At 44.0% G+C, this 25013-nt stretch overlaps 1 protein-coding gene across 2 annotated transcripts in view; it reads right to left on the bottom strand.

The window, feature by feature from the left end:
- Positions 1 to 25013, bottom strand: part of PTPN14 (protein tyrosine phosphatase non-receptor type 14) — a 149667-nt gene that overhangs the window by 30168 nt on the left and 94486 nt on the right. For both annotated transcript variants that reach the window (XM_019738101.3, XM_019738102.3), the window contains exons 4-10: positions 17524 to 17621; positions 15281 to 15348; positions 9228 to 9298; positions 8064 to 8151; positions 4144 to 4232; positions 1186 to 1273; positions 304 to 386 (exon numbers count right to left, since the gene is read on the bottom strand). In XM_019738101.3, the coding sequence (XP_019593660.1) occupies positions 304 to 386; positions 1186 to 1273; positions 4144 to 4232; positions 8064 to 8151; positions 9228 to 9298; positions 15281 to 15348; positions 17524 to 17621 (585 nt within the window). The remainder of the gene's footprint in view (positions 1 to 303; positions 387 to 1185; positions 1274 to 4143; positions 4233 to 8063; positions 8152 to 9227; positions 9299 to 15280; positions 15349 to 17523; positions 17622 to 25013) is intronic.

Raw genomic sequence — 25013 nt, 5'->3', positions numbered from 1 at the left:
GCTCAGCAACTCCACACTCATAGCAGAGGTTGGAAAGGCACTAATATGAGCCAACCCATCCAGGCAGTCAAGCACTCACAGTCAATTTGGGAATTATTTTGTTTCTAGGTATACGCAGTGCTACGCCACACACGCTTCATCATTAAAGGGCTTTCGCCTGCCCGACTTTCGCTTACTCCTTTAGCTTCCAGAAGGAATGAGGGGAAAGAGTGAATGCAAAAAGCAATCTACGACAGCCCTGAAACACATGAATTCAGTCTGACCAAGCCATCCAGTGGGAGGGAGGATTATATGGGTACTTACTCAGTGCAGATTTTGTTTTGTTTGTAAAACTTGTGCCGTGTAGCAAACAACCGAGAAATATACTTGGCATTTTCAATATCATCCTTGGGAATGAAGAGACAGAGAAAACAATAAGTAGTTGTTGGATTGTGTATGCAGTGCGCTAAGATTCCTCTAAACAGGGACACATCCCTTCCTCCCTGCATGTCAAGCACAAAATAGCACCCTGAGCCACAAACCATCACGCTGAAATTCAGCGGCTGCCATGCCTATGACGTTCGCCAAAGGGGGACAGACAAGACTGTCTGCTAAAGAATCCCTGATGCCCAAGGCGCTGGGGTTACATTGATGCACTGGCTTGTCTTCACAGAATTCCAAACCCAGCGTATTAAGAATAAATAAATGAATCGAGGCAGAGCATGGAATGAACACCAAGCATCAGTAAATGAGAGGCAGTGAGATGCATGAACAGCCTTGGCTCTCGGGGAGGCCCTCAACAGAAGGGCAATCACTCAGCTGACTTCAGATGAGGCTTGGGCTACGATGGGAAAGAAAACCCAGGGCAGTCAGCAACATAATCAGGGGTTACTTGATGAGGGCTGTAATTAGAGTGCTGGGGATCGAGGCCCACCAGACACCGTGATCGATCACAAACAAGGCGGGTGGAGGAAATCTCTAAATCTGAGAGTCAAAACTCAGCTCGGAAAGCTGGCGTTTTGAACATGAAATCACCACCACTACCCCAAAACGAGTGACAACAGCCCTGGGCAAGTACTGGAAAGGTATCAGTTCAACAGAAGGTTTATTCTCTCAAGATAACGGTGAGCAAGGAAAGGATCTTACGAGTTGAGAAGTCAAACAGCGAGCTGCCTGCTGGGCCCTGCCTTTGTCCATCTCGCTTACCGTGTGAAAGAGTGCGGTCTCCTCCTTGTTGATGAGCTCCACTAGAATAGTCGACTTGGTATGAGTGATATTCCCGATGTCGTTCCACCTGGTCAAAAGAAATGCAGCGGTGTCTGCCCCAAGCCAGTCCATGCAGTTCTAAACCTGCACGGGAGGGTCATCTGCTACTGCTGAGTCTAATTTTACAAATTATGATTAACTATGTTTTTAAAAGCTCCACGTTCCTTCTCTCAAGGCAGAAAAGTACAGAAAATGCAACCTGCATCTATTGAAATAGCTAAAAGTCCTACATGAACTATGTCCAGATACCGTTGTTCATCAAGTATTGTTTCCTTTCTGGTTAGTTACAAGGAAAATTTGCAATGGCTTTCTGCTGCCTTGTTTTTCACAGTTCCAAACGGACAAAGTATTTCCCATGATCCTGGCTTTTAATCATGGAGGAGCACATTATTTAAGTCACGTGTTTCCCAAAATCTAGGCTGAAGAATCCACGTAGATTCTGTGTTGCAATGTACATTATTAATTATGCCACATAGGAAAAAAAGTGCCTAGGGGGTGAGTATTAATGTGCTTACATTTTTGTGAAAATACACACACACACACACACACACACACACACACACACACACACACTCTCCTTCTCTTTCCTCATGGAGACCTATCTTATCTAGCATGAGATACACAGAAATAACGACCAGACAAGGGAAGGGAAACTCCTGCTTCCTATTCTACTTGCAGCCAATTTCTAACCATCTTTCACCACAACCTACCCTTCACTCGTGCCCCAACCTATAATTCCCGCCCACTGACTTCACTCCACCATGCCTGTACGTATTACACTTCTACCTTTGCCTGGAGGATTCCTTCGAGACTCAGCCCAGGGGACCCCTTTTCCAGGAAGCCCTCCCTCCTCCTCAACCATCCACAACCACGTGTCGTCCTTTATCAGTTACCACGGTACATTACAAGTGTTTATTTCTGTGACTAGATGCCTAACTACACCATAGGCCTCATGCCTCGGGTGGAGATTCGGCTTTCGTCAGCTCTGTATTCCAAGCACTGAGCCAGGTACCTGGCACACAGCATGCAATGAATGTTTGCTGAAAGAATGAAAAGTGATAATACTGCCTCCCACCTGTACGGAGCATGGTGCTTTTATCAACTCCCGAAGGTACACAAGGCAGCGATTTTGTTCCTACTCTGGAGATGGGGCAATTTGGGCACAAATGAGGACATGCCTCAGCCACATTCACTCTGATCGCTGGGGATGGATGACTTCTATACCAGATTCTCCTACAGTCACCTTTCCATGACACCAATACCAACTGTGTTTACGTGCATCTGCTGGGGCCATGATCGCTACAGGTGCCCAGCACAGCTGTCTGCCGACGTACAGGTCCGTCAGATTACATCTACGTGGACGCTAGCTACATGCTCCTCAGTGAAGGTCTCTAGAGATAAGACATATTTGGTTTCCTCTGGCTCCATTCCTTCAAATCAACTGCCAAAACTCTGAATCCACTCCTCACTCGACCACAGAACTTCATCTAGTGGCACAATTAACATGACCTTACAGGAGAAGTAAATTCCCACCTTGCAGGGCTTTCAAGGTTAAGTGCTAGAGCAAGACGATTGAAAAGTTTCAAAGAAACTGAGAGTGGCTTACGATCAGCAAACTTTGAAATGGTTGTTTTCATCTATTTAACCTTGACAACTATAATGTAAGACCTGCCTGCTTCTTCAGGCTCAAGGAAAACAAAAATGAAGCATTAATTTAGTTATGGAGAACGGGGAGGGACAAAAATTCTGGAGAGCTTTAAATGGGCATAAAATTTTACAGTTACAACTCTGCACATGTTTCTATATTTTACTCAATTAATTTAACATTTGTCGTAGGCATACTGGAGTTGACTGACTATATCTCAAAGTCAAATTTTATTCTGTGGCCCTCTCTCTCTCCCCACTCCCACTTCAATAACGTCTCTATTCAAAGAGCAAGAGCAAATAAATGGACAAAAATAATGGCAGGGTAGGGACCTAGGGAAGAAAAAAGCCAATTAGGAAGCTTTTGCTGGGGAAAATTTTCTCAAAATGATCTGTGGCAACAGCTGATCAGAGGACATGGCTGACGGCAATTTGCTTCCAGAATGTAGACTGTGCTTCCCCTCTAAGATGTGTCTTTGACCATCTGCCCTAGGTGCATAGCTCTGCCTGTCAGACGCATGCACAGAAAGCTGTTCTTCCAATATACAACTGGCCATATTCCCTTGTAAATAAAAGCAAGCATGTAATGTTTTAGGTCGTAGAGACATGGAATCGTGGGCAGCAGTACAAAGCAAGCTCACTGACATTTAATGGAGGGGACACTTTGCCACACCCCCTATACTGGTCCAACTCATGTTAAACGGAAAAGAGGGTGAAAGTGTCAATACAATAAAAAATACCAGTTTTAAAACGTGCCACAAACCGATGGCTTTTTCAAAACACACCTTCAAAACTAATTCCCTTTGGTGAATATAAAAACTAGCTTGCATTCTTCTCACACCTGTCGTTAGGCAGAGGGTGCAGGTCAATGGGAAGAAGCCTGTTTGAGTTTAATGACTGGTCATGGATATCCCAGCACAGGTAATCAGCAGGAAAGGACCGGAGAACCTGTTTCCAACCAGACTCATAAAATTTAGTTCCCATTCTCCTGGCTCAGTGGGGTTCAACAATGCATTTCCTGGAGTCAGGAGGGAATAAATCTTCCCCTACACCCCACCCCCAAACAGGCCTCCAGGAGATGAATTTCACCAGAACCACTTAACTCCCACAGAGGCTGATCTGAACTGAGCTGAGAAAAGCTCAATTCTGATTGGCAGTCTGACTCTTAGCCCATTTGTATAACTTTCACATAATCAGTGGGTTTTCCTAGAGTCCCTATAAGGGGAAAAAGGAAAAAAGGGCAAATAAGACTACCTGTGTATGACTGCTTGTCTTCCAATTCTGTTTCTCACGAAAATCCCCATAAAGAAAATGCCCAGGTGCACACTGTTTCCGTGATTGTCCTGCACAAGATCAACGAAAGAGAGTTGTGATGAAAGACCGCCGGGAGTCTGGCAGGACCCAGCGCTTGGGCAGCAGCCCAGCCATGGGGACTACGCCCTGTTTCTCACCTATAAATGGAATGAATCACAGTTAGCATCAGGGCAATAAGGCAACTAGATCCTCAAGGGACGCACCCCACCGAACATCCTAATGGACTATGTACGTACATACTTTTTCCTTTTGCTCAATGTGTTGCAACACATTTCCTGCTTAAAAGAATTTTAGGATGTTCTCAGATTTGTTGGTAGTGCAGATTTTCTCTTTCATGAACAACTATTACTTTTAACCATAGTTTTCATTATTGAAATCAAAACTGTACATGCACATAGTTTGACTATACATGCACATTATATTAAGTGCTATTATATATGCAGTTGGAAGAACTGAATATTCCTTCGTTTGTTTAAGAGAAGCCAACAGCATTCCTGGTCCAACAATCTCCTCTCCATCAGAGGCACCAGCTTCCATGCCGTAAAGCCCCAGGGTGTGTCTACCATGTTTCCCCGAAAATAAGACCTAACCGGAAAACAAGCACTACATGATTTTTCAGCATGCTCGTAATATAAAATAAGCCCTAATGCATCTTTTGGAGTAAAAATTAATATAAGACCCGGTCTTATTTTCGGGGAAATACGGTAGGTCTTATTTTATATTACGAGCAGCCTGAAAAATCATGCGAGTGCTTATTTTCCGGTTAGGTCTTATTTTTGGGGAAACACAGTATGTGTATCTATCATACCTTGGCTTTTTGATTTAGGACCTCATCAGTTCTGGGATATTTTCTCAAATTTCCTATACCTTCTGCTTCCTCTGTTCACTCCTTTTAGAACTTCCATTATTCAGACGTTAAACATCCTGGTCTGGCCCTCTAATTTTATCTCCCACCTCCCATGTTTCATTACTTCATTTTTTGGTGAGATTTTCTTAATTTTTTCTTCCCACCTATCTGTTATGTTTTCCATTTCTGATATCATGTTTTTAATTTCTTAGAGTATGTTCCTTTTTAAAAGGAATCAATTCCTTTACGGAGGAGATATATATACATATATACATTTAATCTCTGGGACTCAGAGGATGGTATTTTGGGCAGGTGGTTCTTCACCCTGCAGGGTCTCTGTCTTCCAGGCTGCTTTGTTGTCATTCTGGTGGCCTCTGAGGTTCCCATTAGGGTATAATGCAGGGTGACGCTTGGCTACCTATTCACGTTCCAGGGTGTGATACTAAATGCTGACTGAGAGCTTTGTGACATGAGAGGGGCATGTAGACTGTAGACTTCACTGGCGGGCAATCAGCTACGCCCCGTGTTGAGGAAACCAGACGTCTCATCTTCAGTCTGGTTTCTTGGTCCAGCCAGGGGCTTCCAACCTCCTGCCGGGAAGAGCATACCTGGCTGCCAGTGTTCTTGAGAGCAGAGTGGGAACAAGGCTCCTCCTCCAGGGAGTAAACTGTCATTCAGCCCCTGCTTACACTGAGGGGACGTCTTCTTGGTGGAGTGAGAAGAAAGCCATGCATAACTGGGCCCAGGATGGAAAAGAAGAACTGCTACATTCCTCATAATACTAAGCCCGTTTCAGACACAGACAGTGTCCTTTCTCAGTGACCTCTTCTCAACCCACCTACCAAAGCTTACAGTGGAACAGGAGTCTTCCAACAGGGAATAGAGAAAGTGTGAGGCAACTGCTGGTGGCCAAAGCAGAAAGGGTGTTAGGAGATAAAGAAGTGGGAAGGGAAAACAGGTGCCCTGGTAATTATGAGAAATTAAAAGGTAAGTTATACAACAGAAAAATACATGTGAGTAAAGATGATAGGGAGATGGGAAGAGGAAGGAAAATTCTATGGAAAGACTTCCCTGGGCACTTTGCCACTAGATCGGTGCGCAAGTCTGATAGACAGGCAACACAGGAAAAGCAGTTCATCAGGGCGGGGCAATGGGAAAAACACAGAATGGATGCCTGAGGCCCTGCACTGGTCAAAACTTAAGGGCTCAAAGTTTCAGCTTCGCCAAGAAGCAAGGCTCCAGACTCTGTGTGACTCATCCCACAAGCACTCTCCCCGTGGCCCTGTGCTCTGACAATACAGGAGCGACTGAGGCATGGCCACACCTGTGTTTGTGGAAGAGGCTAGCAGACCCGTCAGAAAACAGACTGGTCCTCCACCAGCCTCGCAAAATCTTGAGGAATCACTCAGAGAAAAGCCCCTACTAGATGGAAATGTTTCCCCTAGGACATATCCGTACCATGTTTTGTTTATTTACTTGGTCAATAAGGTACTAATGCAAAGGGACTACATCACCACTCCCAGCCTGGACCTGCATACTTCCCCGTCTGCTTTTTCACTATCTCAGAGCAGACCACATCACTCCCCCATGGGTCCTGCTGACCACCCGTCCTCCTGGGCTTGCCAGCAATCACATGGTCTGTAGGTGGTCCCCTTAGTCATGAATAGATAGGTAGGGGGAAAGAAAAAAGAAATCCAGGTAATTTGCACTCACTGGCAGTGAGTCAGCAGTGCATGTCTGCCTACTGAGGGTAAGGTGTAGTATCCCCCTTGGACTTTCCCACGAAAGAACAGACTAGAAAGTGCATCAGGACCCAAACCAGTGGATTTCAACACTATCTCCACTGCCCCTATTTCCCACAATTGAGAAGTACTAACACCAAAACAAGCAACGACCACCACAACAAAACCCTCCACTTCCAGGAATTGAGAAGTCAGTTCTCTAGAAATGGATAGAAGTTTACTCTGATTTTTTCAATAACCCAAAATATCATGACTATATATGGGCTGCTGAAATGTAAGTGGGATGCAGATGGCTTCATAAGGCATTATTGCAAGGAAAATGGATTATACCCCGACGAAGGGCAGCCATTAGAGAAGCAAAAGAAAATTAAACAAATCTAAAAAAGAGCCATTTAGCCTTTTTCGCAAGCTGCGGCCACCCTGCTCGATTCTACTTGATGCACATGGGCAGTTCTCATTAAGGCAAATTGCAAATGTGCAAAAGAGGGGGAGCAGAACACTTATAAAGCAGCCAGCGGAGCCAGTTTGGAGTGAAATGTTTGTGCTGAAATTGCAGGCGTCTCCCAAATTGCTGAAATGTGCCAGTTGCTTTAAGGTTTCTGATAAAACTCCGACTTTTGCAAGTTGGTCAGCAGAGACAGGAAAATGCAGTTGGGTTACAGGCTCAGCTCTGTGAATGCCCATGCACTGTGACCCCGCTCGCCCCCCCCCAACCCCACCCACTTCACGAGGTGGATTTGTTGGAAAGGACGGGATGTGCTGTAACCATTTCCTAGGCATAGTTTCCAGAAAACACCAACGGAGCTGTAAACCCACAACAGAGGCCCGACAGAGCAGGAGAAATAAAGCAGGATTGCGTACAGGAAATGTCTCATTCTACCTCACAAACAATCTCTGTGTCGGCTCAAAGAAGAGAAGAGAGAATGAGCATGAGGTCTTCATCAAGGCGCACGTGACCTCAGCTACTCGTCCCTTGTAAGGCTGGATGTGTGCCTGGATACCTTCACGGCACTGGACAGGCTGGTGTTTGGTACTCACTCACACGGTTGTCTTATAAATGAGACAGTCTTCTGCTGAAGGCCATGGAAAACTTCAACATCTCTTAGTTATGGAAAAATCTTTGCTTTACTCAAGTAAACGGGACTTGCCAACTCATGCCACATGGCAGTAAGAAAGCCAAGCCGTACTGGCCCGCTGCTATCAACACTGGTTTTCCAAATGTCTGTGCCATTCTGAGAAGGCAAAGCCAAGGACAAGAGAAGGTATGCTACCTTCACAGGGAAGATTTCCTGTCCAAATCCATCCAAACGTTCCACTTCGTTGATGTACATAAGTTCAGCTTCCGCTGGCAGGATTCCACTAAAATCAAAAAGCATCAAAGGAGGAAATGGTTAAAGGCAAACAAAGTTAGTGGAAGACCCTACCCTCTTGATAGCAAAATTCCAGAGCTGTGGTTTAGTTCTGGGAAGAGCTATTATCACCCAACTGTGAGGGCTCCACACATTACTAAGCAAGTGATTAACATATTCCCCAGTAGCCTTTTACTCACTGGGGAATAATAAGAGGAAGGTGAAGTATTTAATTAAGAGCAACAGTGCTATAAAGACTAAATAGTTATTCCAGACAACCCTGAGAATAATGCTGCCCGCTTTAAAAAAAAAAGGTATTGTTATTTTTCTCCCACCTGGGAAAAACAATCTCCACTGTTAAAAAGAAAAAAAGGGAAAGGAAAAAAACAATAAAAAGTTTGTGAGGATGGTATTTTGTGCCCAAAATGAGGGAGGCTAGGACCACTGCACAGGTCCGCTGAGGCTGGAAGGGGAGGACATTTGTTTTCCTTTGGTCCCAAAGAGCTCCAGTCGCCCTGATACCACACTCTCAGGGCTTCCTTAAGTTAAAGTCACCCTCGTTTTCCTTTCTGATCTTGACTTTCCCATCCAAAGTAGCTCTTTGAGGCCTCTACTCTTAGCACCAGCAGCCCAGACTTCCCAGGTCTGGCAACAGTTTTAGGAAGGTCACAGAGAGGAATTCTCCTGGCCATTAACTCTGTATCTGTGTGGGCTTGCTGGTGTTAAAGGAGAAAAAAGAGGAAAGGCGGGAAGGGGAGGGGAGGGGAGGGGAGGGGAGGGGAGGGGAGGGGAGGGGAGGGGAGGGGAGGGCTGGAGAGGAGAGGAGAGGAAAAAAAGGGAGGGAGGGAGGGAGGGAGGGAGGGAGGGAGGGAGGGAGGGAGGGAGGGAGGGAGGGAGGGAAAGAGAAAGAGAGGGGAGAAAAGAAGGGGACAAGGGGAGGGAGGGCAAAGCCTGAGAGTTTTCAAATCTACACACACCTCTCAGCGTGGAGCTGAAGCACACACTGGAAGAAAGAGACCTGTGTTGACTGAAGTCAGGGGCTGGGAGTAAGGGGCCAGGTGTTGGGCCCTGCGGCCCCTGCCTTACCTGTGGGCTTTGTGTTCCTGGGCTACTTTCTGTGTGAGCTCCTCCAGGACGGCCTCTTCCAGGGCCAAATCCTAAAAACACAGAAAGCAGTGACGGTTATTGACTATTTTGCTTGTAAACCTTAAGCGCCCTCTTCTCCAGAAGGTGTCCCGATTAGGCCCCCTTCTTCAATCTCACCTTTACTCCTTCGAATTGAAGGTTGTACTTTTTAGAACTGAGGGTTCGTTTTTACTTTTCTAACATGGCTCTCCACTGCATATTTGGGGTTGCCACCTAAATTCTTTAGGGTTCGGAATAGCTTTTTCCATTCCCCTTCTTCTTCCCTGTCTGCCTCTCAGACTCTTATTAAAAATGCTTTCTGAGTACTTGTATCTTTTTAACCACCAGGGGATGGGCAAATGAGTTTCCAGACCCTTGTCCCTTCAAAAGCTGAGCCTAGGAAGGGACTGTGCCTGGCTTTTTTGTCCACTAGCACAATACCCGCAAACTGAGTCAGAGCCACCTGACAGCAGAGCAGGCTCATTTAGATGTGACCCGATGGAGACTTGGGAGCAAGAGGCCATGACGGCTAAAACGCCTCGAGGGAGCTCTGTAAGGAAACAGCTGTGTAGCTGACCAGCTGGTGTCTTGAGCAACTGCATCCCAAGCCGCTGGACCAGTGGTGTGTTGGCACCCACGGGATTAGAGCCAGTTGCACACATCTCTTCCCAACTCCTCTTCAATGATGGAGGAAGTATTTACAGGGCTTGTTAAACATTTAAGCAAAACTCTGTCTGCGATGGAGAGATGGAGTCTGGCCGAATAAACCCAAAACAGGGAGACTTGAACAATCAGTTCCTGAGACAATGACAAATGTGGTGATTCTAGAGCTTGTTTTATCCCCTTTGGTGGCCTGTGGAGGCTCAAGCCATGGGCCCAGCTGCCTCCAACCTTCCCAGGCTGCTAAGCGTGGAGGAAGGCATGGATGCGCCCCGTTTTCCTCTGAGCTCCAGAGGGGTGTCAGAAGGGTCTCCGCACTGTGTGTCCTGATGACGCCCTCTGAGGCTCCTTGTAACATTGGGGGTGGGAGCATGGGGGCTACTACTTGGGCAGAAAACATCCAAAATGCCTCATTCCCTTGATTCTAAAATACCATTTATATAAAGAAAGATTACCTCCGATTTAACCACTTTTCTTCGATGAAACCCTACCTCCAAAAAAGTACATCTCAAAACTGCAAGAAACATCCCCTCTCAAATTATGAAAATGTGAAAAATCAGTATTGTTTAAAGCTGGACAATGAGAGTGTAACTATATACTAGAAATCTGATTGCTCTGTAGATGGTCATAAGACCTCAGAGAAAGAAGATGGGGGGAATTACTGGCAGTTCTTATTTTTCATGTGTTAACTGATTAATCTGCTGTTTCCTGTTTAGCCATCCATTGAAATGACTCAAGGTCATGATCGACACTTTCAGTTTTATGTTGTGGAATAACAAAGGTACTCTATGGCTTAGATTTAGCTCTGTCTGCATCTAGGTATTGAATACAGTAGTAATAGCCCCGATAATAATTTTGAAAAGCTAATGAAAGGCATGTGGCAATAGAATAAAATAAAAAAGATTAAGTGAAGATCAAAACGTGCTCCATTAAACCTCCGCTTCCTACCTTTAAAGAAGAAAATGTCCACAGGTACCTCTCTGCTATTGTGCTCACTCACCAGCCTCAATCTGTGTTGGGGGCCTCCCTGAGGTATGTGCCCCGGCCACAGAGACGGGTGAGAGGGGCCCCGCACGAATGAAAAATGGCAGAGTGCATGCCTGTACACAGCGGCACACCTGTGGAGCGCCCTGTGTATTTCACTTTGTTCTTTTCTCTGCTGCAGAAATGCCATTTGACAAATTCAGTTACTTTATAAGATCAAACACAGCCATTCATCCCATCTTCCCTCCCCCACTAAAGGAATGCATTCTTCTCTTTCAAAGCTCTACTGGAACCAAACAGCAAGTTTACAACCTGCCATGGCTCCCCACAGCCTACTCAATTAGGTCAGCACCTGGGCCTGGCATTCAGACCACTTCCCTGTGACCCAGCCTTCCCTCCCAGACCTCCTCTCCCAAGGGCTCCGTTTCAGGCAAACTCTTCTTCCTCAGACAGACCACTCACGCTTGTGCCGACCCTTCCTGGAAGAAGCACTCGGCCCATCACATCACATCCTGGGAAATGTCACCCCTCCTTCAGATCCCGTCTCAGCTACCATTCCCTTTGACGGGGCTTCCATGTTCCCCTGAGCTTGATACAAACCGTTCTTCCTCTGGGCCTGCCTCTCCTGCTCTGGGTGTCTGTCTTAGAGGCCTTAACATAGTCCGCCTAGCATCTTTCTTAGGTAGCTACCTGTACACTCGTCGTTCCCTTCGCCCTTGCCTCCCTCCCTCTGCTACGTGCCAGGCACCCAAGCTCAGCCATTCTTCTCCAGATCATTTCTGGGGCCTATCACTGGGCGTTTCTATAATGCAGCTTATAAGCTCTCAACATACAATAAGTGATCAACAAATGTTGCATGAACTCATCTCAATATGCAACGTGTAAGTTTCACACTGGCAAACAAGATTCTTTAATTACGCAAAGCGGGTTAGTGATCGTTCGGACCGTCTGCCTGTCCTCTGTCTGCGTCACATGTATTCTCTCCCTTCGTCCTCACAACCCAATTAGGCTTCTCCTCACTTTTATGGCTTGAATCCTATACTCTGAACTTCCTGATCACAGGCTACGGGGGCAGGGAAGGGGGCTGTCACATACACAGGACTGATGACAAAAGCCCAGGAATTCACTATTCAGATATGACGTCAGCTTCTGCCATATCATCTTCAGAAAGGATGGAAATGTCCTATATTCGAGCTTTTCACCACAGTAGCCACTAGCCATCTGTAGCTAGTGAGCACGTCTCTCCCTTTTCTTCCGCCCTCCCTCCCCCCACTCCAGTTCAAGCCGTTGTCTCTCAGTCTAGTTGTGTAGGACACAGCTCCCTGACCCATGCTGGTGTTATGAGCCTTGCGCTCCCCCCGGCTGAGGCCGCTCACGGCAGCTCTCGCTGGATGCTGGCTGCTCACGCTGGCTGCCGGCCACTCACGCTGGCCACCAGCTGCTCACAGCGGCACACAGTAGCCAACGGCAGGTCACCACAGCTCGCAGCAGCCCAGCTCCAGGGAGAGCTGTTGTTCACCATCTTAGCTGTAGAGGGCGCAGCTCACTGGCCCATGTGGGAATCCAACGGGCGTTAGGAGCATGGCGCTCCAACCACCTGAGCCACCAGGCCAGCCCGTGAGTGCTTTTTAAATGTGGCTAATACAACTGAGGAGCTGAATTTTTATTGAAACTTTAATTAATTTAAATTTGAATGTCAACAGCCATTGGCCACGAGCTACTAGCCTGAAGAGGGAAGTTTGAGATCCAAGAATAACAACATCAGTATTTGTCTATCTATTGTGAGCTTTAACAAGGTCTATGCTGTTTAAATATCTGATTTGCTTACAGCCCAGTGGGGAGACAGTCTTATTCTGAAAAAGGTACCATACACAAAATAACGCCTTTACTGCTTCATATTTTAACCTGTCAAGGCGATTTACCATCTACAAATTCATAAATATCATGTTGGTCATCACCTTCGAAAATTCTAAATAGCACCCAAGCCTGGTCTCTGCTTAAAGGCTGTGGGAGGAAGGCTGCTAGTGAGTGAAAGATGGGGATAAAAAACAAACTATAGGAAAATTTCAACCTAAGTCATTGCCTCCATTTGAGACACCGCCCCCCCCCCCCAAAAAAAAAGCACGCTGTCTACACTGTCTACAATACTAAGGTATGAGCTTCCCTTTCCTCCCACCAGGCATACTAGAAAACATCCTGACTTTTCAGGGTTGCTTCTGAGATGGTAGAGGTGTTGATTCAAGCATGTTGACACTAAATCCTGTGAAGAATTTCTCTAAGTAATATGCTAATCTCTTTGAATGGAGGTTGATTTAATGGGTAGATTAATAAAACATAAAAACCAGCAGGCTCGGCACATAAAACTGCTGTTTTCTTGGAGGGAAAAGAATAAGACCGGAGTTATTCACGAAAAGTTAGAGATGCTGCAGTATTTCCCTAACCTATAAGAATAAGGTCATTTCTGGAGCAACTGAAATTTATCTCATGCACCAATTATGGGTAGTGCCTCCAGCCTGGCTTCTCCTAGTCTCTCAAAATCTTTGCCACCAGACACTCTACTTTCTCCCAGATGCTGCAGCAGATCAGATGCCAAGTTCTACCCATTATACTTAAAGTCGCTCTTGCTTTGCTTTCTTGTTTTTGTCTTCACTGCTAACACCTAATTCATACCTCTTGCCGAGAAACCACAACAGATTCTCATGTGACCTCCTCCCACAAATGGTCTCATTGCTCTACTCTAGCAGTTCTCGAAGTGTGGGGCCTGAAAAGCCCTGGATGGAACCCATGTATTCTAATTCTTCGGATGTGTTGGTCTCGCCTACCACTTTCAGGTCTCCTCGCACACCCCTGAGTGACAGTCAGGGCACTGACTCTTACCCAATCACTTGTACCACCTTGCCTCTGCTCCTGTCTCTCTAGATCATTCCTTGCTCCCTACCTCTGGGCAATCCTGCCCACCCTTTAAACGCAGCTCACACACCATTAGCCTTTAAACTTTCCCTAATCCCCCATGAACACGTAACCTTTCTCCACACAAAATTGTGATGTTCTTTATTACTCTTGGCCTTGCATTTGGATTTTGCAAACTTCCGACTGACTCATCCACTTTGTTATCTCTCTGAGAACAAGCCCTGTTTTTTATATAACTTCATCCCCCAGGGGTTAGTTACCCAGGTCAGTGCTTTGGGCCAAACAGTTGATCAAAAAACCAAGTTGTGAATGATCGTGACTTCTAAGATTAGAGCCAGGATATTGAAGTGGGTATAGCTCTTCCCTAACAATGCTTTTCAACTGTTTTAATCCTTCCTCATTCAAGCTCTTCTCATTTACCCCAAGGGTACCAAAAAACAAACAATCAAAGATTCCCTAGGGATTAAAAACCTAGCCTCATCCCTAATTTAACCCAGGAATAGACATTTTACTTCATGACTCATTCAATGAATTTTTATGAGCACAGGCTATAAGCTAGACAGAGAGGGTTCCTGCTTAAGGATCAGAGAGATGACACTCTAGCTGACAAGAAAGAGGAAAGGAAAAGAAAAAGGAAAAGGATGGGTGGCTGGTTAGCTTAGTTGGTTAGAGCTCGGGGCTCGTAACACCAAGGTCGCTGGTTCGATTCCCATATGGGCCAGTGAGCTGCGCCCTCCACAACTAGATTGAAAAAGAACAACGACTGGACTTGGAGCTGATGGGTCCTGGAAAAACACACTGTTCCCCAATTGAAAAAGAAAAAAAAAAATTAAAAAAAAAAAAGAGAAAGAAAAGGGAAGGGAAAGGAAAGGAAAGGAAAGGAAAGGAAAGGAAAGGAAAGGAAAGGAAAGGAAAGGAAAGGAAAGGCAAAGAAAGGGAAAAAGTTTAGCTACAGAAAGAGCTCTGAAGTATACACATGAAAGGTGATTTGGTAGGAAGTGGTTGATGGTTGGAGAATATCATAGAGTTGGTCAAAGAAAAACTAAATTCTCTCTACGGAGGTGATATTTGAATCAAGACCTGAAGGTCTGGGGCAGAGCTCTCCAGGCAAAGGGAACCCAAATCCAAAGGCTCTGGTTTGGGAACAAGCTCGGTGTGTCCAGAAAGGAAAGGAGCCTGGAGGGCAGTGATGATGGCGGTGATGCTGGGGGGTGTTAGGGGACAGAGAACTGTCTTGAGAAGAGAGAGGCATCGTTACGTTTTCAGTGTTTTACAAAACTTGTATGTACTTTATAAATTCATGAACTTTCCTCCCCAGGAAATGTGTGTGTGTGTGTGTGTGTGTGTGTGTGTGTGTGTGTGTGTGTGTAAAACGCTCTTGAGATTTCCACATCCAAAGGAAAGAATTCAACATCCAAAGAAGGTAGAAAATTAATTATGAAAAAGGAAATTACACTTACCATAGGAAACAGCACATATTCTCTGAGGAAATCTTGAGAATCAAAGTGATTGTAGTCTCCAAAATCAGCTGAAAAAAAGGGGGGAGGGGTAGCATTTAACATATGAAATTAAAGATAGACTAAGTTACCATATTTCATCACATTTATTCTTCCCACGTCATCCTCTTTCTGCACTATTATTAAATAAAAACAGTGCCAAGATGTGTTTTAATATTGTTACCACGTTTACTTAGCAGTACTGCCACACATTTTCTAGAAAGAATGGGGAAATTTGAAAGTAATTCCTAAGCTATTTTTAAAATATAAATCAAACCTCTATTTATCTTTTTGTTAACTATGCCTCAACATATATCTTAAGAATATGTGCCAAGGGGACTTTCTAACTCAAGGTTAATTTAGAGAACTGAAGAGCCAAACCCATCTCCGTCTCTTCATATATTTGCAGCTGGAAATTCCCACTGTAAATCACCCTTGGCAAGCAACCTTGCAAAATCTTTACACCTCCTACTAAAATGGTACAAGATGCCAAAATTTCTGTTTTGTCCTGTTTTCATCTCACCCTGGTATGTCTGAGCCAGTGTAAAATGAACACAAGTGAGCCTGTACCATAAATTTATAAAGGCCTTGCTTCTAATCCCATTTGTTCTCAAAGAAAAAAAAATCAAAGGCGCATGGAATTTTAATTTCATGTAAAAGATTTAGCATCAAGTAGAAATGGATTCAGGTAACTTTAAGGTAACAAGAGATAAAGGATCCACACAGAAGGCCAGTTGGAAGACACTGTTGAGAAGGCAGAGATCCATGTGACTAATCACCAACTAGGTGAAAAGATGCACGTGACTAATTACTAAGTAGGTGAGGCCTTCGGGAATAGCAAAGATCACGAGCTCTGCCTATTTTCAAGTTGAGTCATCAGTTACCATATTTCATCACAACTTATATCTCTGTTGATATGTCTTTCTAACTGCCCAATAAGGGCTCTCAGGAAAATGATTTTACAAATATTTTTATCAGACTGAAAGGCTAGCAACAAGGACCCAATGAGAAGGGGATCCAGAGTAAGTTCACACCAACTTCCTTCGGCCTAAAAGCTTTCCCGAGGGTCTTCCAGTATCCAGGAGGCCTGAAATAAGCCTAATGGTTCAAGAGTGAGAGGGGGAAAAAAGAGAACAAATAAAGTGAACAGGAAAGGCAGCTTTTTAAAAAAAAGAAAGATCCAATATCAAGATGAGGGACATACTGGATCTTCTTTTTCTTCTCCCCATTAAGGGTGTCTTTTTCCATTATTTTACTGATTTGTCTGTTATAACCACTGACTGCTACATTGTTCTGGGCACTTTTCCTTCCTTTCCCGGTCTTTAAGTGGACAGATGGGGTACAACATTATTTTCAGTCCTTCCATCCACAGGGTAACAATTCAAGTGAAGAACTACGATTAGGAATTGTACAGCCAATAAAACTGCTAATACTCCAGAATGAAAGAGGTCAAAGGAGGGCTGCCTCTTTAGAAATTTTAGAACCCAAAAGATTCAACTGCAGTTCAGTGTCTAAAGTGCAGTTCACAGCTTCTAAAATAACAGCCCACATAGCAAGGATTCGGCGGCTGGGCAGGCTTACATTTGGACATTAACTGATTTTAAAGAAAATAGTGACTGAAAGGGAAACACCTTTCTCTTAAATTAATTGTATTTTTATCTTCTTGTTTGGAATATGACTGAAGACAGTTAAGCTACCACTCAATAAAGAGTAATATATAAATACATGTAAATTATGTAATATATATGTAACGTAAATAGATGTGAAAATATATGTAACAATTTAGAGATTAAAAAATAGCTATCTGCTAAATCTAATTAGGATAGGTTGAAAGATAAGTTTAGTCCAGTACACGATTGTGGTTTCACATTACAAAGCGCATTTTAAATTTCTCTCTTTAACTATGTAAGAATAAATTACACTATAATGTTTAAAGCTATCACACTTGAAATGTGAAAGTTACAGAGTCACAGCATCAAGCCACAAAATATGACCACATTGGACAGTGGAGTAATTCTGAGAAAATGTTCCATAAACCCTGAAATGTACTTTGAATTAAAGGCAGGATGAAAGTTGCTATTTCTTCAAATAAATTATACAGGCATGAGCAGTTTGCAAAGAGCTTTGCGAAGTCCACCATCCTGCCACTAAAATTCACTAACTGCGTTTTTAACACAAGATATACTGTGGTCATAACCATCGCTTACCTTGCACAGCTAAGCCGGCCAGCCGCACCACCTGTTCCAACGTACACCGCAATCGTCCTTCAAGCACATCTTTTTTGACTTGCAGGTAATACTGATATCTATTCATGGGAACAGAGGAAGGAATAAGCTTAAAAACACATACTTGGAATATATTCCCACATCGATGTCTCTAGATGTAAAACCTTGTGTCCACAGCACGATACACAGGTGATGTTGATAAAGGTCAGCTCTCTAAAAGATGGAAAGTGACCTCTGCCTGTGTTTATCTTTGTTTGATGTGGCAGGTGCCACATCCCATTCGTTTCTGAGTTTGAGAGCGTTCTCAGCAAATCATTTCATTGTGGGCCAGCAGGATGAATGACTGATAAGGACCTCTTCTTCAAAACAGAGACCGAGATTGAAAATACCCCTCCACACCTGGACCCACAACAACACAGCTGCCAAAGCTACATTCAACAGTGTGCATTCCTGAACAAATTCTGGAAACACATCAGTTTTAAACTCAAAAGTTGGGCAGAGTAGATCACTAATTGGCCAAATATTTGGAATTCTGCTAATAGATAGGATAAAACTCTTCAGAGCCAGGATCACCCTACATGTCGATGACTCACAAAAATCGAATCCCATGCAATACGGAGCCTTCCACCCCGAAGTACATTCTCAAACCAACGAAGTACAGACAGACAGAATGTGTCCGTACACAACATCAAACCTCAGACTAGACCACTGTTTTTAGAAGCTAACACAATGTATTGTTTCCCTGCCAAGAAAATCATACTCTTAGCATTACTTAAACATTTAAAAATCTCCTCACCCCAAACCTTTACTTCCCAGGACTTCACTTTCTTTAACCACAATCTTAAAATACAGTCACCTCTACAGCAGACAGATTCTCCCAGCATTCATTCCTGGCAGACGCTAACCTTTTTGCTGCTGGTAACGGTAACTCTCTACTTTGTCTCAACTTTGATATATTAATCAAGGGAACTCTGAAGTGAACCAAAGCCCAAGGCCTTTGGAGAGAGGCAATCAACACTGAGAGCTAATTGTTGCTGGCTCTAGTCTGATACCTTGGGTATCCTTCCACAGTGATCTAATGCCTCTTAGAGTATTCAGGCTCTCCGCCCACTCCAGCCTCTCTCTACTTCTTCTCTCCTCTTGGATCTACTGGGCAGGGTAAAGACAATCATGTCAGTTTCTGGTGGCAGAAACCTGTACTCAAATAAGGACAAACACTGGGAGTTATCTAAAAATCCTTTTTAGTCAAACTTAAAACATAATAGAAAAACCATCTCTTTTCCCTATTCCCATCCTTTCAACCTAGGTGGAATTAATACATTTACTTCCTGTCCACATCATTTGACTAAATCAATTAACGTATATAACACACGCATGAAGCACGTCCTGTATGCTTGAAACCAAGTCTGCCGGAAGCCAAGGGACATCCTGGAGAAGTCTGCGACAGTCTTTCCTTGCAGAGGTGGCCATCCTCTCCTTGACCGCTGCTGTCATGTTTCTCTACTGCACTATTAAGTGTTCAATTTTTAAAAATCAACGAGTAAAACATTTTAAAAGGTGTTATCCTGCCATGATCTGCCATAACTAGAGACTTTTTACATGTAACCTTGAAAGTGAAAATGACCAGCTGACACCTTTGGGAACAGACCCCAAACTAATAAATCCACAGGATCCTGCAAAACAGTAGTTCACGTTCTCTTCCCCATGCGGATCCCAACGTTCCTCTACAACTATCACTTCTGCAACGCATGAGCAAGTTCTATTACAGACCCACCCATCCTAGGCCACAGTGAATGCCAACCCACTAGCAAAGCAACACCAGGGTTGTTCCTGGTCGTTTTGGTGATATGCACACTTGTATTGGGACACAAAACCAAGGAGCGGAAGAATGCAGTGCCCTTTCCTGGAAGCCATCCAGACTAGGAGAGAATCTGAGCTGCGTGAACGGTAATGCTACAACTACCACATGAGGTTGTGACTATTACGACACGAGCTCTCAGAAACGAGGGTGAAATCTGGACCACTTTGGACACTGTGTGCCACATTTTTGCTCAAAGGGCACTTTTATAAAATATAATAACTTCTATCCTGGATGAAGACTAAATTAGAGAATATACGCCGAAATTCTATTTCTAGAATGTTTGGTTTTTGCTTATTTTTGATTAGCAATTCGATTCTAACGGCAGTAAAATATAACAGTGAGTCCTATTTTGGAAACATGCAATTTCATGGAAGTATACTCCACCCTGTCATAGCGTTGGGTGGAGGGGAAAAGAAAAAAAAACCCCTAATCCTCGTGCCAGGAAAGTAAGTATCTGCCAACTTTCCGAAGGGATTCTCTTTGAAAACCCAAGCTCACAAGGAAAACGTTTTAATATTGTACATATTCAAAGACCTGGAAATCATCTGACTGCTGAGGTCCAATGAGCGGTTGTAGGTTAGGATTCTGCTCTCCTTCTAAGAATTGGTGAACACAATTATGCTTGTTGAATAAAGGTAAAAATTCTGTTTTCAAAGTTTTTTGTTTTGTTTTGGATCTACAGAGAAGATTAATTTGTGGATTAAATGTAGGTTTCTCTGGATGAAACAGAAAAGTCTCCCCAACAATCAGTGCTATTAAATGTTACAACTGGACCCCTGACAAGATACTACAAACCAGTTTCTGGAAGTCTCATCTATCTGGAACATTTGTATCCAATCTCAAGAAAATAAGTGACTTTTCCATGTTCTTTCCTCCCCCTGAAATTCGGAAAAGAAAGTTTAAAAAACACCATCCCAGGTCAAATCCTGGGATTTAGTACTTTTGACAGTGGTAACAGAGAACTCTTTCAAAATTACACCCCATAACATTATCCCCAACGTTTACAGATATACTGCACAGGTCTTTAATCTTGCTTTTTAATTCACATATGAGGAATTTCTCTTAGCACTTATGCAACTATGTTTTATTCGCAGGTCTGTTACTACTTCTCGGGTTGAGAAATTCCATGGGATGTTCTGAAATGTATAGACTGTCCTAGCACAGAATCACAATTAAAACGGGAAGAGCTCACAGGCTGAGTACATGCTGTCTTTAAAATATTCCCCCCGCCCCTCCCATAAGTGAAGTATTCATTCCAAGTCCAGTTCAGCAGAAGTGCCTCAAATGGGGAATAGCCATGAAAATATGAAAGCCTTAAGATCTGATGTTGGTTATGCTTCTACCTAAGGACTCAACATGTCCAGCATCAATCACAGGATGGTAGAGACAAGTGGGCGGGCAGCCACTATTACTGCTTCAAATGTCTGCTGCTGCTCTCCACGGGGCCACCCCTCCAAGACGGTCATATCGGCTTTCCTCATTAATTCTGTACCTAGCCTGAGTTAGTCTAGTCATGAAATGGGGGTGGAAGTGACACATGCCATTCCCGAGCAGAAGCCTTCTGAGCCAGAGGCTGGTCCCCATCTCCATTTCTCTTGCCCTGAGAGCTGCAGGGACTTCAGCGTGGTTAGCCTCAAGCCCGGGGACAGAAGGCAGTGGACACAGCAGACATGTAAGGTAGGCAAGAAACAAGCCTTTGTGTCTGAAGGCCACAAAAGTCTGGGAGTCATATGTTGTCACGGCACGAGTTAGCCTAAGCTATTTAATAAGGGAGGGATTTCAAAAGGCCAAGTCCAACCCCTTTGTGTTTAGAGAAGGAAACTTTGTTGAGGGAGGAGAATGCCTTGCTCAAGGTAACACTCACTGCTCCTTGAAGGCACAGCCGAGCAGACAAGGGTTTGGAGCTCTTCTCCCTCATGGCAACCACCCAGGTGATGAGAGTAGGACCTTATTCCCTGCCATTGCAGGCAAGTCATCAATCTCCCTAATAAAAATGAAAACATTATAAAAACACCACTATGATCCCAATGCTTTGAAGGAAGGGCTTCAATAACCAAACTGCCCTCCTGCCCCCAGTAGGTTGTCTGTGCCACAGCATTGGAGGCAAACACTGACATGAGAAGCTTTTGTGAAAAAACATATTACAGGACGTATTTTGTAAGTTGCTGATGGATTATTCAGATCTGTTTTTCCCCCCAGCCAAAGTCGCAGGGATGTTCCGCTTTCATTCTTCAGAGGCAGAAGGAGGGGAGGGGAAAGAAGATGGAGCTATGCATGCTAACTACTGGTGAACAACTTGAGAAGATGCTTAGAGGCATAAAGTAGAATCCGGAGACTGGGTCTCTGAGCGTAGGCTCCTACCTGGAAGAAGAGGCTACACCCAGAAGCAGGTATAAACGGTGCTCTGAAGTGTACGAATTTCCAAATGCATAGTTTTTAAAAAGTACATTGGAGTTCATCATCAGGGTCACACACAGTCTTTCCTGACTCTTGCATTGAGTTAAGACACTTTCATAGATACGGACCACAAAAAAGTTACCGAGACTCCGTTCTGCGGTTACCTTAATGCCACCTGATGAAGGGATATGATCGGCACACATCACCCATGCATCGCTCTTTTTATCTCCATTGCCCCGGGAGATCTGGGGCGGAAAGGAAAGGCTTCTTTTCGTTAAAAACAGTCCAGTGAAACACTCTGTAAGCTGTAACCACGGACCTGCAGTACCATTGTTATTATCAGACAGCTCTGTCTGCCTTTCCCTGCTCTGCAGTTCAAGGTCAGGCAAGCCAACTTATCACTTCCCATGGCATGGGCAGTGAGGATGTGACAATTTAGAGAAAGGGGGCATATCAATACCACCCTTAGATTCCTCTGTGTGAAGCCTTTCCACAGAACTACTGAGGTGGGGAGGGGGGGAGGGGGAGCTTGCCCTGGTTTTGTGATTGTTAGTCACAAAAAGGTAAGACTTCAAATGCCCTGTCCTCACTAGAAAACCTCCTTTACAATCAGCAATACCGGAAGAGTCTTGCTCGAATGTGCTAGTACCTAGTTGTCCGAGGCCAGTGCAGTTCGTACCAAGGCACATGTACTACTTTCTGGTTGATATAATATTGGACCAAGAAGATATGAATGTGCAAGCTCTACTATGAAAGACAAAAAAGAGGGGACTGGGGACAAACTGCCCGAGAATTCTGGGGGTACAGGGCAGCAACAGGGCATCATTTTAACTATTAGATGGACAGAAACACCAACAGGAGAGAAAATGCACATTCCGGCCATTCCAAAGAGTGTTCACAGCTGTAAATCCAGATAATGGACAGGGTTCCCCCCACCACCCCCCGCCAGTGCTCCATCTGTCAGGGCCAGATAAACAGTATGCACGCAGGCAACCAGATAAACCTGAACGCCTCCCTCCCTCTGTCCCTTCATCCTCAAAACCCCTGAGAAGATTTTCAGTTTATGATGATTCAGGTATAATCATGTGTTTGGTAGCTGGCCCATGCACTATCTACAAGCTTTTATATTTAATGAATATTCCAGTTGACAGTCAATAAAAACTGCATTGTCAAGAAGACTACAAAGCCAACACTCCTGCAACTATGCAAAATTGAAATAACCCAAAAGGAGGGGGGGAAAAAAAGGAAAAGGCTAAAACTGTAACTCAACAAAGATCCCCTTAAAAGGGAAAGTTCTTCTTCTGGCCCTCTTCACACCACAAGCCAATACATGTGTGCATGCGTGAAAATACAAACACACGTGAATAGACGCAAACACATACAGACAAGACTGGCTTGGCAGAAGTTCAACTCCAGAAGTTTTCAACATTCATCGATCAGTAAGTACCCTATTTTCCAGAGACACCTAACTTCTTGCTGAGACTCCTGAAGTTTCAGTGAGTCAAAGGATTGCAATTCTTTCCTAAAAAGGACGATGTGTGTTTAAATACTCATAAACACACACGGGCCTTAACTACTAGTGAAAAAAAAGCCCAATGACAGCAAGGTGTTGCAAAAGAGAAAAGCATGCCACAACCTGACCCTTGCTTTCTGCTCTTGAACTCTTGCATTAATTATAACAAATTACAGGGAACCCAAGTATAGTTTATAAGTATGATAAACTCCCTAATAATAGCCTATCATTTAATCAGGGGTTCTCTTTAAAAAAAAAAAAAAAAAAAAAAGAAAGAAAAATTCATTCTCTACAATACATTCTAGAGGGAGAGAGAATACCCTGACACCCCTTCTTTCTGTCTCATTTTATGCTAGTGGGTACAGATTCCTTGACAGCAATCCCATTGATAGGATTTTTAAAAACCAGTAAGTTTCACTGCTGTGGGCTACAATGACCTGAACTAGGGGAAATATGGCAACAAAAGGAGAATTACCTAGGCCCCCAAAAGAAAATACTGTCCTGAAGTGTGAGATGTTAAAACAGAATCTAAGTTGGTTTTGCTCTGTCTTAAAAATCTCCAGTGACTTGGAAAACAGTTTGGCAGCTCCTCAAAAAGTTAAATACGGGGCTACCATATAACCCAGCAATTCCACGCCTAGGTATATTCCACGCAAGAGACTTGAGAACGCATATTCACACCAAAACTCCTATACGAATGGCAACATATTCATAATAGAAAAAAAGAGGAAACAATCCAGATGCCCACCACTATGAACAGATAAACAAAATGTGCTCTATCCATACAATAAAATATTATGTAGCCATAAAAGGGAATGAGGTATTGATACATGCTACAACATGAATGAGCTCTGAAAATACTGTGCTCAGAGAAAGAAGATAGACACAAAAGGCCACATAGTGTGTGACTGCATTTATATGAGATGTCCAGAATAGACAAATCCATACAAAGTAGATTAGTGGTTGCTAGACATGGGGTGGGGGGAAGGGGGAAACGAATGCTAGCATTTTGAAACTAGACAGTCACTGTCATAATGGTTGCACAACTTTGTGAATATACAAAAAAGAAAAAAGAAAAAACACTGAATTGTATACTTTAAAATGGTGAATGTTTTGTGAATTTTATCTCAACCACAAAACATCCCATAACCCTAATCAAGAAAAAGCTCAAACTCCTGAGACAGCACACGAAGCTCTTTCTTGGTGATCCTCTCAGACGACTTTTCTTTCCAACTTCCTGTTTCACCACACACCATAAGCATGAGATGTAACAATAAATTTACCATGCTTTCTAATACCCACCATGTTCTTTCCTACCTCCTCACTGTTCCCTCTGTCTGGATGCTCTTGTCCATCGGTCTCCATTTGGAGGACCATCTACTCATCCTTTAAGGCTCAGTTGAAGTTTATCTCCTTTCCTGAGGCTTCCCAAACCCTGTCAAGCAGTTCGTGGACCCCTCTCCCAGCCCCCACGGTACTTCATCCAGGCCTCTCCTGCACCTCCTCCACTGCTCACAGACCAGCGACGGGGCCTTATCATTTAATGTCAGTACCTGGTACTACGTAGACACTCAATACACATTTCTGCATAGATGAAATACTGACAGAGAAACAAAGAGGGAAGAAGGGAGGAAGGAAAGGAGGGAGACTAATCACCTCATAGTAAGATTATCAGATGTTATTTCTAGAGTATGAAAGAGG

The sequence above is a fragment of the Rhinolophus sinicus genome, chromosome 11, assembly GCF_057876585.1.
Source record: "Rhinolophus sinicus isolate RSI-liver-muscle chromosome 11, RSI-T2T, whole genome shotgun sequence".
In the NCBI taxonomy this organism is placed as follows: Eukaryota; Metazoa; Chordata; class Mammalia; order Chiroptera; family Rhinolophidae; genus Rhinolophus; species Rhinolophus sinicus.
This window is presented reverse-complemented; position numbering and strand designations above follow the sequence as displayed.